We start from the raw sequence: 15,316 nt of genomic DNA, 5'->3' as shown, positions 1-15,316 counted from the left end.
CAGAGCATCCCCGTCTCATCACCCTCTAAGCTAGAGAGCTCTCCTGACACCTAGGAGCCTGTGCCTGGGACCTGGGCGTGCGGAGCACTTGCTTAGCATGTGTGAGGCCCTGCGAGAACAAGAGCATGTGATGGGAACCAGACTGTGGATTTGTTAGCTTGTGCTCTTAGGAAGGGTATTTCTCTGAGCCTCACTGTCTTTATTTGTAAGGTGGCAACAATAATTGTAATATGCTTAAAGTAATGTCCTGCACAGAGAAAACTTGCAATACAATTAAAAGCAGTAGCATTAAAACTGACCTACAGGAGCACAGGTGTTAGAAAGGTGGCTGTGGGAGCTGCAAAGATGTCTCAGTAGTCCCGGGTGCTTCTTGCAGAGAACCATGTCAGACAGCCCTCAGTTGTAGGTGACTGTAAGTCTAGACGATGCTACACCCTCTTCTGGCCTCCTTGAGCACCACCCTCTTGTGTGCATACAGGCACACCAACACACACATAGATAAAAATAACATAATAAACCTATGAAGAAGGCGAATATCCAATCCTCCAGAGCCCAGTAACTGGACGGCCATAAGGATGCCCTTAACTTTGCTGGGCTGTTTCCATGTCTATGGGTGTTCAGAGGTTAAGAGCACTGGCTGCTCTTCCAGAGGTCCTGGTGGCTCACAACCATCTATAATGGGATCCAATGCCTCTTCTGGCATGCAGGTATACATGCAGATAGAGCACTCATATATAAAATAGCTAAATCTTTAAATAAATAAATTATTAAAAAATAAAATGGGAATAATAATAACCGTAGAATTTTTGTGAGATTTCAGTAATCAGTAACAAATATGTGAACTGTTTAGCAAAGTCAATTAATGGTCATTTAAGTTCAGCACATGGGAGACAGGGACAGGCAGACTTCTGACTTCAAGACTAGGGTCTACAGAGTGAGTTCCCAGACAGCTAGGGCTGCATGGAAACCCTGGCTTGAAAAAACAAACAATAATATTAACAGTGATAAATAATAATTAAATGAAACATAGTGATGCATGCCTGCCCCCCTAGTGCTCAGAAGGTAAGGCAGGAGGGTCACAAGCTCAAAGGATACACAACATCTTATCTCAAACCAAAAATAAAACAAAATAGGAGTATATAAGTAAACTAGTAAGTAAATAATTTACTGTTATGATGATGATGTTGGTGTTATTGTTAATGCTGTTATTATTTTTTATTGTTATTATTTTGTTTTTTCAAGACAGGGTCCCTCTGTGTAGCCATGGCTGTTCTGGAACTCACTCCATAGTTCAGGCTGGCCTCAAACTTACAGAGATCCACCTGCCCTGCCTTCCAAGAGCTAGGATTAAAGATGTGCATCACTACTGCCCAGCAATGCTATTATTATTACCAGATTTTTAAAAAGTAAAACCTGGAGAGGCAGCTCAGTAGTTAGGACACTGGCTGCTCTTCCAGAGAACCTAGGTTCAATTCCCAGCAGCTACAATGGTGACTCACAACCATCTAAAATTCCAGTTCCAGATCTGATGAACTATTCTGACCTTTCAGATGTGGTGCCCAGAAATGCATACAGGCAAAACATCAATAATGATAATAGTAATAGCAACAACCACAAATGACAACAATAAGGTAGGTTTTTTATTTACAAAATAAAATAAATGAAAGTGCTTCCCAGCCTTTTTCTCTTCACAACGCTCAGAAGATGATACCTAATGAAGCATCATGATGAGATGACCTGTGGTTAGCCTCTGACAAGATTTGGAAGCTCCAACCCAAGGGTAGATTAAAAGCAGCATGCCTCTCTTGGACTAGCGTCAGAATCACCTAAGGGGCCTCTTAACCCCAGATAGCAGCTCCACCCCAAAGTTCAAGAGTTCTAGGGCAGGGCCCCAAAAAGTCATATTTCTAAAACTTTCCCAAATGATGTGGATGGTCTGGGACCACACTGGAGACTGCTGGTTTAAAGTGGTAGCCACAGGCTCCCTCTGGCTTCTGAGCCCCGCGTGGATTAAATCGCTGGCATTCCCTTGTCTGATGTGTCTGAATACTGTTTAACATCTCCCTTACCAAAGACCACACCTCTAGTCAGGGCCCTGCCCAGAACAGGAAACGTTCTTGCATCGTTTTGTTAGAACAGTGGGCAGAACGCCCCCTGGCAGCAAGCCCACAGAGGTCCAGTTTCAGACAGTCACTGCCACTCAGGTAAGTCACCTTTACCTGGTCTCTGTGTCCCAAAAGCACATCATACCTTGATGGGGAAGAGCAGGTGCTAGAACCTGGTCCTGGATTCAGATGTCGGGCCATCACCAACAAGCCTACATGATCTTACTTGAGTTAATTAACTTTGCCAGAGATGGTGGGTGGTTCTCGGCTAGAATCACAATAATCTCTCTCTCTTTTTTTTTTTTTTTTTGGTTTTTTTTTTTTTTTTTTTTTTGGATTTGTTTTTTTGTTGTTGAGACAGGGTTTCTCTGTGTAGCCCTGGCTGTCCTGGAACTCACTCTGTAGACCAGGCTGGCCTCGAACTCAGAAATCCACCTGCCTCTGCCTCCCAGAGTGCTGGGATTACAGGCATGCGCCACCACCGCCCGGTTTACAATAATCTCTTAAGGAAAGAGAATTACTATGAGTTCCAGGCAAGCCCAGGCTACACAGTGAGTTCCAGGCCAGCCTGAGCTACATAGTAAGGCCTTGTCTCAAAAACAATTATTCAACTTCTCTAAGCATCAATTTTCCCATCTATAAAACAGGAATAATGTTAGCTAATATGGTTGTTTTAAAGCTTTAATGAGATAATCCATGTAAAATCCATGTCTTAATGCCCCAACAAATTACCTAATTTGTATACTTGATTTTAACTCAAAGGCTGAAAATGAACAAATTGTCCAATTTTTTTTGTTGTTGTTGTTTTGTCTTTTGTTTTTGTTGTTGGTGGTGGTGGTGGTTTTTTTTTTTTGTTTTTTTGTTTTTTTTCTGAGACAGGGTTTCTCTATGTAGCCCTGGCTGTCCTGGAACTCACTTTGTAGACCAGGCTGGCCTCAAACTCAGAAATACGCCTGCCTCTGTCTCCCAAGTGCTGGGATTACAGGCGTGCACCACCACACCTGGCTAAATTGTCCGATTTTTAAATTATAATGTAGAAGCCGAGTATGGCTGGCACTACACATCTTTAATTCCAGATTGAGGAGGCAGAGACAGCCCCTGGGTGCTCCTTGAAAATGCAGGTACAGCTATTACAGCTCAGACACCCTTTAACTCAATCAGCTCCAAGGGTACTGGAGAAGTTGATGTAAGATCAGGGCCCATTAGAGGGAAATGTAGAGGAGCACAAGCTACAGATAGAAAGGGGAGTTCCTGAGTAGAACTCCAGTCACTCAGAAAATAATGCCAACAGCTGACAGATGGAAGCCAGGCGCGGTGGCACATGCCTTTGATTCTATCACTCTGAAGGTAAAAACAAGCATATTTTTGTGAGTTTGAAGCCAGTCTAGCCTCTATAGTGAGTTCCAGGCCAGCCACAGCTACATTGTGATACCCAGTCTCAAGAATATTGCCTTTAATTTAAAATGAATAAATACATATGTAGTATAGTGAATGAAAATTGGTATCTCACACCTGTATTCATCCTTCAAGTGTTTGTTGAGTGTCTGGTATGAAGTGGCAAAAGAATTCTGTTGGGTTTTTTTGTGTGTGATTTTTTTGTTGTTTTGTTTTGTTGACACAGGTCTCTCTGTGTAGCCTTGACTATCCTGGAACTTCCTCTGTAAGCCAGGTTGGCCTCAAATTCATGGAGATCTGCTTGCCTCTGCCTCCCATATGCTGGCTTTAAAGGATTGTGCCATCACCACTTGGCCGGCAAAAGAATTCTTCAGCAGGCTGCCAAAGCTCAAGCCCAGATAGACAAACACAACTGTCCACAAACAAACTTTCCCTGGGTAGCCGCCGTTCACGGAGTAAGCGTGTCTTTGCTGCTAGGCACTCTTTGAGGTACTGCAGCTAGAGCAGTGAGCAAAAGCCCTTGCCTTAGTGGAGCTGACATCCCAGAGAGAGGGAGGAGGTACCTATGTCCAGGAAGCAGGAGTTCCCCAATGGCAAGTTAACTCTGGCCACAAATGCCAAATTCCAGCTTCTAGTCCAGTACACCTCAGCCTTCCTAAGGCTGTGACCCTGCAGTGCAGTTCCTCATGTTGTGCTGACCTCAACCATAAAATTATTTCATTGTTCCTTCATAACTGTAATTTTTCTACTGTTATGGATGGTAATGTAAACATCTGATATGGAGGATATCTGGTATGTGGCCTCCAAAGGGGTCTCACCCCATAGGTTGAGAGTCACTGTACTGGACCAAGGAATTTAAATGTAAATGTTCTATTTAACAAAAGATGCCATCAGCAAAATTGAGGGGTTGGGCGTGGCCTAGTGACAGAGCACATGCTTTGCAAGGTCATGAGTTCAATCTCTGGTACCACGGTCACAAAAATGCTGAAGTTGGTATCACACTTGAAGTCTTAGCTACTAGGAAAGCTATGAAAGGGACATCACTTGGACTTGGAAGTTTGAGTCCAGTCTGGACAAAAGGCCAAGACCCTAAGACCTAAGATTAAAACCCTTCTCAAAAGTAGGCAACCAAGGAAAAGCTGACCTGATGGCATAGGCCTGGAATCCTAACTACTGAGGTTAGGTCCAAGGCCTGCTGGACTAGGTAAGCGAGGACACTTAGTGAAACTCTATCTCAAATTAAAAACTAGGAAGAGGGCAGGATGTAGCTCACGAGAAAAAGGCCCTGGGTTCAATCCCTAGTACTGTGGTGGTGGTGGTGGTGGTGGTGGTGGTGGTGGTGGTGGTGGTAGTGGTTTTGGATTCTTGGTTTTGGTTTTTCAGTTCAGCTAGGCAATGTAGAATGAATGTTTAATTCCCGCACTGGGGAGGCTCAAGCAAGCAGAGCTCTGTGAGTTGAAGGACAGCTTGGTGTACTTCGTGAGTTCCAGACTAGCCAGGGCTACATAATGAGACTCTGTCTCAAAAAAGATTTAAAAAATGTTTAAAGAATAGAAGATATTTGTTGTGTTTACTCTAGAAGTTCCAGAACTTTTAAGTTCTAAGAATGCTTTACTTGGGTATGGTGGGAGATGCCCTCATGATCCCACTTGGGATGCACCTGGATAGTAGAGGACTCCAAGGCCAGCCTGAGCTACTTGAGATTTTGTGTCAAACAAACAAACAAACAAACAACAACAAAAACCATTTAAAAGTTGAATTGAAAAGTATGGGTGTCAGGCTGTTCTCTGTAGTAATCTGAGAGCTTACATACTTCTTTGAAATCAAAAGAGAATTCAGTAGATGGCAGAGCAGTAAGGGGGCCAAAGAATTCCAGGCAAAGCGTGCAGAATGGCTGGGCTCTGTGCTGGTGGTGCCTGCAGAGAGACGTGTCTGGGCCTGAGGGAGGGATGCACATTAGATTCAGGCCTTTACCTTCCCACACCTGTGCAGCAGTGCAAGGGGACTTCAGGCCTTTCTGTGGTTCCAGAACTGTGAGGATGTAAGCTGTCTTCAGGGAAGCAGCAGTGTTGGGGGAGGGGGGTCAGGTCCTAGATTGGGGTAGCACATTTCCTACCCAGACCAGGATGGGTTGAGGAAGAGGGGGGCAGGGAGATAGACAGACAGACACACACACACACACACACACACACACACACACACACACACGCACAGGCAGAAGACCTTCCCAGCAGCACACTCCCTGACCTTGAGCATGGCCCCTACATGGATTTATCACTGCCCTAGTCTCACGGCCCTGACATTAAAACAGTGTGAGCACAAACCAACTTGGGGACATGCTTCAGCTGTCCCAATAAAGGACACTAGTCATATGGCCTCAACAGTCATGCAAAGTGACTGAGAGCTAGCTCTCCCAAAAGTGGGCTAGAAACTAAATAGCTAGCTTCCGGCTGGCGGCCTCTGCCTGGCTTGGGAGCTGGAGGCATTTCCTTCCACTGAGCTGCTTTCATTTGCTATTTTAGGCTCTTCCAGCCTTAACGCAGAGAGGCTCCTCCAGTTGCTAGCACCTCACTCTACTTGTGGATGCCCGAGGCCCTGGACAAAGGCCTCCTCTCACAGCATCTCTGTCCTCACACTAGTGGATCCTGAGACAAGGGCGTCCTCACGTTACATCTCCGTCCTTTGCTGGAGGCGCCATGCTCATCCCTTCTGTGCATATGAGGAAACTCAGACACAGAACTGAGGCCAGCTGTAGGACAACTGCAACTTGATCCCAAAGCCTTCAGACCCAGAATTGCAGGAAAAATGGCCCAGTTCATGCCACTAGACCAGGGGTGCACAGGAGGTTGGCACTTCGGTGAGCTTGGGCTGGAAGCTCTCCTTCCTTGGCACCTCCTTACCGCGCAGTCAGCCAGCTTGTCCCAGCTGTTGGAAGTTAGCAAGGAAGAGAGCAGCCAACCCCCTGGGACTAGCTCGGACCCTGCCCACTCCACTTTCTTCATCCCAGTTGCTGGCCCTGAACTCCACCCTCCACATGGTTCTGCTCAGAGCCAGCCTGACCCAGAGTACCCGTCTCTCTCCCCAGAGGCCTTCTTTCTAGCCCAGAGGCATTGCTTGCGAGGATCCCTCCATGATCCAATAGATTTGTACAGACTCTTGTTGGCAGCAGTTCCTGGCTGGCTCCACTTCAAAGCCAGGGTGGCCAGGCCCCTCCAGGTGTCAGAGGCAGCTGGCATGTTAGCAAAAGGCCTCTGGCAGGGAGGGGCGCTACGCTGACTGCTCTCCACTGGGACACAACATGTGGGCATCCTGTCTCAAGGAGGGCTCTGGAGACCTCTGGGGAGATGAATTTGAGGAGTTATCTGTAGGGATGTCTGACCTCAGGTTGTTCCTGTCTCGGAAGACAAAGGCGGGGCCATAACTGCCTGCCTGCCTTCCTCTTCCCCCCCTTCCCCCCCATTCTGCTGCAGTTCAGAGCACCAGAGCTTTCATTGGATCAGAGCAGTTGTTTGGAGATAGGCAATAGGCAATACTGCATGTGGGGTTTGTGTCTGTTTTATTTTGTTTGAGATAGACTCAGTATGTAGAGGAGGCTGGCCTTGAACTGATGATCCTGTTGTCTCTAGAGTGCTGTGACTGCAGACACGAGTCACCACAGTTGGCTCTATGGGGTGGGCTTTGGTTTTTATTTATTTAGTTTTAATTGTATTTGCTTTACTTTAGGTGAATGAGTGTTTTGCCCACATGTGCGTGTGTGCACCACATGCTTACGTGGCGGCAGTAGAAGTCAGAAGAGGGTGATGGAGGCCCTGGACTGGAGTCACAGAGGGCTGTGAGCCACCACGTGGGTGCGGGAACCAAACCAGGCCTTCCGCAAGAGCAACACGTGCTCTTAGCCATTGAGCTGTCTGTCTAATCTCTTCATTTTAAAAATAAAAACTATCTTTTTATTTTTAAAATTAATGGCTAAAGAGATGGCTCAGCAGTTAAAAGCACATACTGTTCTTGCAGAGGACCCAAGTACAGTTTCCAGAACCCATATCAGATTGCTAATAACCGACATGTAACTCCCGCACCAAGCGATCTGTGTCATCCATAGGTACCTAATCACATCCATCCATCCCCCCCCCACACACACACACACGTAAAATTAGGAAAAACTGAATGTATTTACTTGCTGGGGTGGTGGCATGCTCTCTGTGATGCACATGTGACGGTCAGAGAACAACCTGTGACAGGCCAGGTGCCTCCTTCATTGTGTGCATCTGGGTTACTGAACTCCAGTCCTCAGGCTTGGTAGCAGGTGCCTTTAACCAATGCAGCGCCACCCCATATATGGTGCTATTAAAGATCAAATCTCTTTCCCGTCAGTCCTCTAGACAACCAGCTTTTCCCTCCAGTTCTAGTAAGAAAAGCCAGTAATCCGGCCCATGGTTGGGACCACTGACACTCTGACAGGGCCAGAGGACGCTCTGGGAAGTGCAAGCTTCCCGACTTTTGGGTGACTCCCTCATATACAATCCCAGCTTGGAAAAAAATCTCCTAGTGCTCAGTCTTAGGTACACTGATGTCCTCAGAGGCAGTCCTACAAAGATGGATCTGACCTTGACTTCCTCCTAGCTTCTCAACCAAGACAAAAGGTCTCAATGCAGCCACCTCTCTGGTCCCCATCATTCTGACCTGCTTCTCCAAGACTCTGCTTTCTTCCTATTGGACTTCCACAGCTGAATGTAGTGTGTAGGTTTCTCCTGGCCAGGGGCAAAGAATAGGGTAAAAATGGCCTTTTCTCCTTATTCATACCTACTATACTCAACAGTATTTCCTGAGTGAGTGTCTGAACTGTGGCAGGAGCCATGCTAGACCAGCGTCAAATAACAAGCAGGAAAGAAAGGTGTTGTCTGGCAGATCTTCCAGCCCTCGGGCAAAGATCCCCTTACCGCAGCTCCTAATCCTCTGTGGTCTCACACCTGCACATCCTCCTTCCTACTGCTACCCGCTTAGTCTAGTCCACACCTCCAGCTGTGGACAGAGAACAGCCTCCCTAGCCTGGTGGATGTGTGGCACCAGTGCCACTGCTTGCACCAAAGAAAACCTCTCACCTCTTCCCATGTGCTGCTGTCACACAGCGTCATGTCCCTGGCCCCCTGCTTGCCACGGGCATTTCTGACAATGTCTCAGCCCCAGCCGAGTAAATAGCAGGGAGAAAAGTGCGGCAGGCTACCCTGCCCCATTGAGACTTCACTCTGCCATCTTCAGAGAGGGATTGGTCTCTCTCCTCAGCAGTGGCCATGCCTCCTCCACCTGTGCATCATGGCCACCCTGAAGTCTCATGTTGTCCAGAGGAAGAATCAAGAAGTGTTTCTGGCACAAGTATGACCAGTAACTCTAAGCTTAATTCTTGGAATCCCAGAGGTCCTGACAACAGCTTGTAGAAGATTCAAGGCTCAGCTCTTTGTGCCCAGTACTAACTGATTCTGTGAGCAGCGGGCAAATAAGCTCGTACTCCCAGTGGCTTTGCCCCTGGCCAGGTGAGGGACGGGCACACAGTCCTGGTCCACAAAGTCTAAAGCGCAGCTCTTGGCCACAAATTCTACTGTGCTAAAACTGTCGGAGGTGTTTCCTCCTAGAACAGCAAAGCCACCCTAGAAACAGCAGCAAATTCCTGGAGTAGATAAGAACTGTTATCTTTCTGGCTGTCAGGTCAGTCAGGTCAACCGTCCAGCAGCTAGCTGCACAGCAGGGCGGGTGTGGGATTACTGCACACCATGTGTGCATAGTCTATTTGTACTTTAACAAAGCCCAAAACCAAATACAACAAAAGGAAACTAATGTTCTAATTAAGAATGACCTCAGGCTAGAGGGATGGTTCAGTGGTTAGGAAGGAGTGTTTGGGCTTTTCTAGAAGACCCAACTTTGGTTCTCGGCACCCACAGCTCCCAAGTGCCACACAACTGACACCTGCACTCACGCACATACCGACACACAGACACATACCTAAAAATAAAATAAATCTTTTAAAAAGCCTCTGACAGAAAGCTGGAGCCAGTTCTGAGGTGGGGACACCTCACCCAGAAAGAGTTAGAGAGGGCATTTCCTAACATTCCAGAGAGGTGCTGTCAGGATCTGCTGGGAGCCTCGAGGAAACAGAACGTGCCTCAGGAGCATGCTGGTGGGGGAGAAACAGAGTAGCTTCTAGAATCATCAGAGTTGTGATGATGACCGCACAGTGCTGTAGATGAAAACACTGTCTTAGATGTTTAATGGGTTCGCTGTATGGTATTTTAATTACATCACAGCACAACGATCAATACAGACACAAACCGACTGTGGCTATCAGCACGAGCTGGAGGGTCCAGGTTAGTGACCGAAGCATTTGTCTTTGAAAGCTTCAAGGCTTTGACCACGGTTCCCTGAGGGTGAGGCTCAGCCCAGTTAACTAACTGGAGCTAACTGCAGCTGCAGTTAGCCGTGATGGAGGGACTTGAGCGCTCTCCTGTGCCATTTGCTTTTGACCACTAGGGTGCTTGGCCATTACAGGAGTAGAGCAGGAAGGACAGGCATGTCTTTTCTCTCCTCCCAAGGTATCCCCTCCTGCCTAGGTATCCCTGTGGGGCACCCTCTCCCTCCCTCCGCAGTGCATCTTCACTAACCTCAGACCCTTTGTCTGCTCCCTACCCAGTCAGATGTCTGAAGGGCATCCACTCAGTGCGGGCTCTCTCTGTCTCTCTCTCTCTCTCTCTCTCTCTCTCTCTCTCTCTCTCTCTCTCTCTCTCAGTTTTTGTTTTTGTTTTTCTTTGGATTTGTTTGTTTCTTTACTTTTCCCTTGGATATGAGAACTCTGGGAACTGAACCCCCAACCAAAGTGTACACATGGAGGGATGGAGGGACCCATGGCTCTGGCCACATATGTGGCAGAGGATGGCCTTGTTGGACACCAGTGGGAGGAGCTGCCCTTGGGCCTGAGGGGATTCAATGCCCCAGTGTAGGGGAATGCCAGGGCGGGAAGGCTGGAGTTGAGGGGTGGGGGTGAAGCACCCTCATAGAGGCAGGGGGAAGGGGGATAGGATAGGGGGTTTCTGGAGGGGAGACCTAGAAAGGGGTAAACATTTGAAATTTAAATAAAGAAAATATCCAAAACCTTAAGAAGACAGACAGAGAGAGAGAGAGAGAGAGAGAGAGAGAGAGAGAGAGAGAGAGAGAGAGAGAGAGAGAGAGAGAGAGAGAGAGAGAGAGAGAGAGAGAAAGAGATAAAAGGAAGAAACCCCTTTGAACTCTGGAGCTGCAGTGAGCCTCGCAGCCCTTGATGGAGGGACTTGAGCGCCCTCTTGTGGCCTTGCAGCATTGCTGCTTCCCACTTTGACCTCAATTTTTTTCCAGCGTGATAGCAGAGGGCAGCTTTTCTTCTCCCCAAGAGACAAATAATTAAAGCTCTAAGATATATATGGCAAAGAATATAAATTAGCCTAGAATCTAATTTATGCGCTAATGCTAGTGTTTCTATTGTGTGTTCCTTGTTTATTTTTAGAAAGGGTCTTTCTAAATAGCTCTAGTTGTCTTGGACCTCTCTATGTAAACCAGGCTGGCATTGGCTTTAAACTCAGAGCTCTGTCTACCTGCCTCTGCCTCCCCAGTGCTGGGATATAAAGCATGAACTTGATTTCTTTCTTCTTAAAAAAAAATAGTGCAGCCTAATGGAAGCACACGGCCTGAGAAGTCATTCAAACTCACACATTGACTCCTTCAGGATCAAAAGTCCCTCACGTGCAAAAGGAAGTAACCAGTCCAAACTCTTATAGTGCCATCGGTGAGATTTGATGAAGGCAGCTAAATGCTAGATGCAGTGCCCACTGAGGAACAGGGTGCTCAGTACATGGTACCTGTCACTACTATTATTCCAGCTACCTAGGACCCTTTCTGTATTTGGGAATATATCCCAAGCCCTGACCCCTCTGATTCAAGTAAGTAGAGAGTTAGAAAAATAGCCCAAAGCAAAAGAAAGTTTAAAATTTTAAAAAGAAAGATAAAGCCAGAAGGGCTTGTCAGAAACATACCAGAGGCCCCGCCTCACTCCGTCCAGGACAGGAGGCTGGCGCTGCCTGGCACACATGGAGCCCAGCGAGCGCGGGCTTCTCTTCCTTCCCTCCTCAGCTCCATCCCTGAGCAGAGTACAGATTTGGCCTTAGTGTGATCTCTTTACTAACCAAGTGCTTCTCCTGAGGGTGCTCTGTTGGGAGAGCAGGGGCAGGCGCCTGCAGTGGCAGCCACAGTTCCACCAGCTGATGTGCATTCTCTGGGCACGGCTGTCCACGCCCCACCTCCCGCTCCCAGTCTACCTCTGTGTCCCATAGTAGAGGTGCCTGTTGCTGTTCTGGCCATTTGGTAGCTTATTAAATCCCAGCGCTACTTGCCAAGACCCCTTTAAACCTCTTGGCTGTTCTTTTTGCCTTTTCTGATGGGCAGTATTTATTCGGAACTAAATGGTCCTCACTGCAGAATGAAAGGATTTACGGCTTTAAGTATATGAAAGGAGATCTTGGCTGCATTACAATTGCACCCTCTCTTTGCTGCCTCCACTCCACTCTGCCCATGCTCCATTGACTGGTGCCACCAAGGCTGACCTGGGAGCAGAGTGCTCATTGCAGATCAGTGACAGAGCTGGATTGGCGGGATGACATGACTAGAAGACTTGTTTTGGGGACCCTTTCCCCAAATATGCTGCAGCCCCAAGGGAGACGGGGACCTGGACAAAAAACTTGTTGGTGAATAATCTTTGTCAGTCTGGCTTTCTCTCCCTTCTCCCAGGCGAGCATGTAACGTCTGCTCTGTCTCTCTCGGGCTCCTCCCTCCCCCTCCCCCTCCCCCTCCCCCAGGATTGTGCTCATGGACGATGCCATGGACTGCCTGATGTCTTTCTCGGATTTCCTTTTCGCCTTCCAGATCCAGTTTTATTACTCAGGTGAGAATGTTCCAGGGCCCATGTGGCTTTTGTCAGGGACCATGTCTCCCTTTGTCATCCTGTTGTCTCTTCCATCTGTGTGCCTGGAACACACAGTTCCCATCCCCACCTCCTTTCGAGGCATGCTTCATCATGGCCCACCAACGGGATGGCTGATTTGCACTGGAGGTCACAAATGCAATCTGCCTAGATACTGAAAAAGCACATGGCTTCCAGTCAGCAGCACAAAAAGATCCACTTAAGTGACAGCAGCAGTAAGGACACCAATAGCATCCACTCATTAGAAACTTACTAGCTCCCAGCTGCAGCACTAAGGCCTTTAGTCTGTTCACTAGTCCTAAGAGATAAGCGTGTAGAGGTTAGAACCCAGACCTGTGCTTTTAGCCACTCCCTTGGTCCTTGATCACCAGTGGCCTGTTTTTTACCATACTTATAGCTTTTAATAAACACAGACACCATGGCACATGATTGTAATCAAAGACACACACACACATATACACATACATATCTCACACTTCCATTCTGTTTCCCAATTCATTCTAGTTGCACCTTTAAGGCCCTTCTGACTTAATGGAATAAAAACAGATGAATAAATATATATGTACACGCCTCAAATATGAGTGAGTACAATTTAAAATTTGTTACATCTTTAAAGACAGGCATAAAGAAAACTATCTTTGGAGCTTGGAGATCACTTTCTTGCCAACCAGTGCTGCAGCCAGCTTTGACCACACTCAGGCGCCACATTGTTGCTTGATGGCAGCCCAAGAGCTGGGGGGGGGGGGGCAAGCCTGAGCTCACACCACCTGCTCCTAGCAGCATCAACAGCTATGTCTAATTTCTCTGGAGCTCTTAGACCTTAGGGAAAGAGCAGGCATGTTCAGGAGAATTCCCCCCTCTAACATACAGGGGTAGGGGTGAGAACAGGCAGGAAAGTCGTTGTTTACCAGCGATAACGTGCCTACAAAGCTTGGAAAACAAATTCAACTTCAAATGATTAATAAATTGGCAGTTTTTAAGGTCCTTTCCTCAATGATTTTTTTCTTTTCTTTTTTTGTCTTTTTTGAGACAGGGTTTCTCTGTGTAGCCCTGGCTGTCCTGAATTCACTTTGTAGATCAGGCTGGCCTCGAACTCAGAAATCCGCCTGCCTCTGCCTCCCAAGTGCTGGGACTAAAGGCGTGCGCTGCCGCCACCACCACCGCCACCACCACCACCCGGCCACTTTTTAAATTTTCTTTCAAGGTATATCGATTACACTAAGAGACCCAGTCTGGGCAGGGACAAGGATTCTTTGTGCAGCCTCCAGTACACTTTTATGAAGCAGACGGCCTCATGAAATGAACTGACAGTGAGAATGAGCTTGTATTCACTGAAAGAAACACCTTACAGCATTTAACAAGGACCAGGACAGTGTCAGGCACTGGGACAGGGGCCGTCCTCAGGGCCAGCGTGACCCCTGCCTTTATTCAAGGATCTTACATTCCAGCAGGGAAACAGATAAGCTAATTGTCCCTGAGTAAGGTGCCTCACTAGTATGTAGGGCCCTACCTAGCCCAGGAACTGTCCCAGGTAAAAGCCCTCGGGAGGGCCCGGAGGGCTACGGTCACTCTGGGCACTTCGGCATCTACACTGAGGCTAGACAGACTGAGCCTCAGAGAAAGGAGGATGTGGTGAAGAAGTGGCCTCCTCACCTGAACCATTCCTTCCAATCCCTGTGGTACCAGAATTCCTGGAGAGTGTGGCTGCCATCTATCAGGACTTGCTGTCGGGGAAAAACCCCAATACAGTGATTGTGCCAACATCATCCAGTGGGCAGCACCGCCAGCGACCTGCCTTGGGTGATGCCGGTATGCTGGATGGAGTGGAAGCATCACTGTTCTATCAGCGCCTGGAAAACCTGTGTGACCGGCACAAGTACAGGTAAGTGGGCATGGGCAGGGGCCACCTCAGCCCTGGAGGCCAGGCTGCTGCTGAGAGCAAGTCCCTAGCAGAATATTTTGATTGGTTCAGGGTTTCTATGTCCCAGGATGGTCATCATTTTCAAACATGCCCATGTGTGCCCAAAGCAAGCAGCTCACTTTCACCCACGACAGGCTAGGTAGAGTGACTAGCTTAGGCTACTTGAAAAAGAAACATTCACAGAAAGGGAAGGTCAAACTGCCCTGCATGGCACAGAGGTGGGAGAGACATAGCCTCCAGGCAAGAAGCCTACAGGTAGCTATGTCCTCTTCCCTGTTCCTCTAGCTTCCCTGTAAGAGAGAGAGTTATGGGATGGGTGTGGCAGAGCATGGTCCATCTCCAGGTCCACCAGCTAAACAGCAGTAGGCATACCAGCCTTGTCTGCAGTCTGGCCCTGCTTCTGCAGGGTCTCCTGGCCTTGAGTGCCCTGCAGGTGTGGCTGAAAAAGTAGCACTTAAGAGCTGACTCTGGCCTCCGCATTCTCCCTCCTAGCTGCCCTCCACCAGCGCTTGTCAAAGAGATCCTGAGCAACGTCCAGAGGCTGACTTTCTATGGATTCCTTGTGGCCCTCTCAAAGCATCATGGGATCAACCAAGCCCTGGGTAAGCAGAGCTCACTGTGATCACCTGTGCTCCTCCCAACACCACAAGGTAACAGCTGGCCTGTCAGCATGGCCCCACAGGAGCCGGATAACAGGCTCTGATTTCTCCAGCCTAGAAGCTGCGGTGTGCAAAATCTGCCTGTGCCTAGGAGGTCCCTCACATTCCCACGTGACTGATGTGACTGACAACCTTCTGCCCTGCCCCAACATGAATGAGTCCCTGCTCTGTTCCCTGGCATAGGCCTCCTGCCCAGTCCCTCCCTACAGAATCCCTGGTTGTTCTAGGGAGTGGCCTGCAG

General features: G+C 48.1%; 1 protein-coding gene across 1 annotated transcript in view; it reads left to right on the top strand.

Moving 5' to 3' along the window:
• Positions 1-15,316, top strand: part of Cstpp1 (centriolar satellite-associated tubulin polyglutamylase complex regulator 1) — a 173,613-nt gene that overhangs the window by 155,334 nt on the left and 2,963 nt on the right. Inside the window, exons 5-7 of the mRNA XM_052182955.1 lie at positions 12,371-12,456; positions 14,182-14,377; positions 14,909-15,018. Of these exons, the coding sequence (XP_052038915.1) occupies positions 12,371-12,456; positions 14,182-14,377; positions 14,909-15,018 (392 nt within the window). The remainder of the gene's footprint in view (positions 1-12,370; positions 12,457-14,181; positions 14,378-14,908; positions 15,019-15,316) is intronic.

The sequence above is a fragment of the Apodemus sylvaticus genome, chromosome 5 (genome assembly GCF_947179515.1).
Source record: "Apodemus sylvaticus chromosome 5, mApoSyl1.1, whole genome shotgun sequence".
Taxonomy (NCBI): Eukaryota; Metazoa; Chordata; class Mammalia; order Rodentia; family Muridae; genus Apodemus; species Apodemus sylvaticus.
Note: the sequence above shows the minus strand (reverse complement) of the source record. Positions and strands in the feature narration are given on the sequence as shown.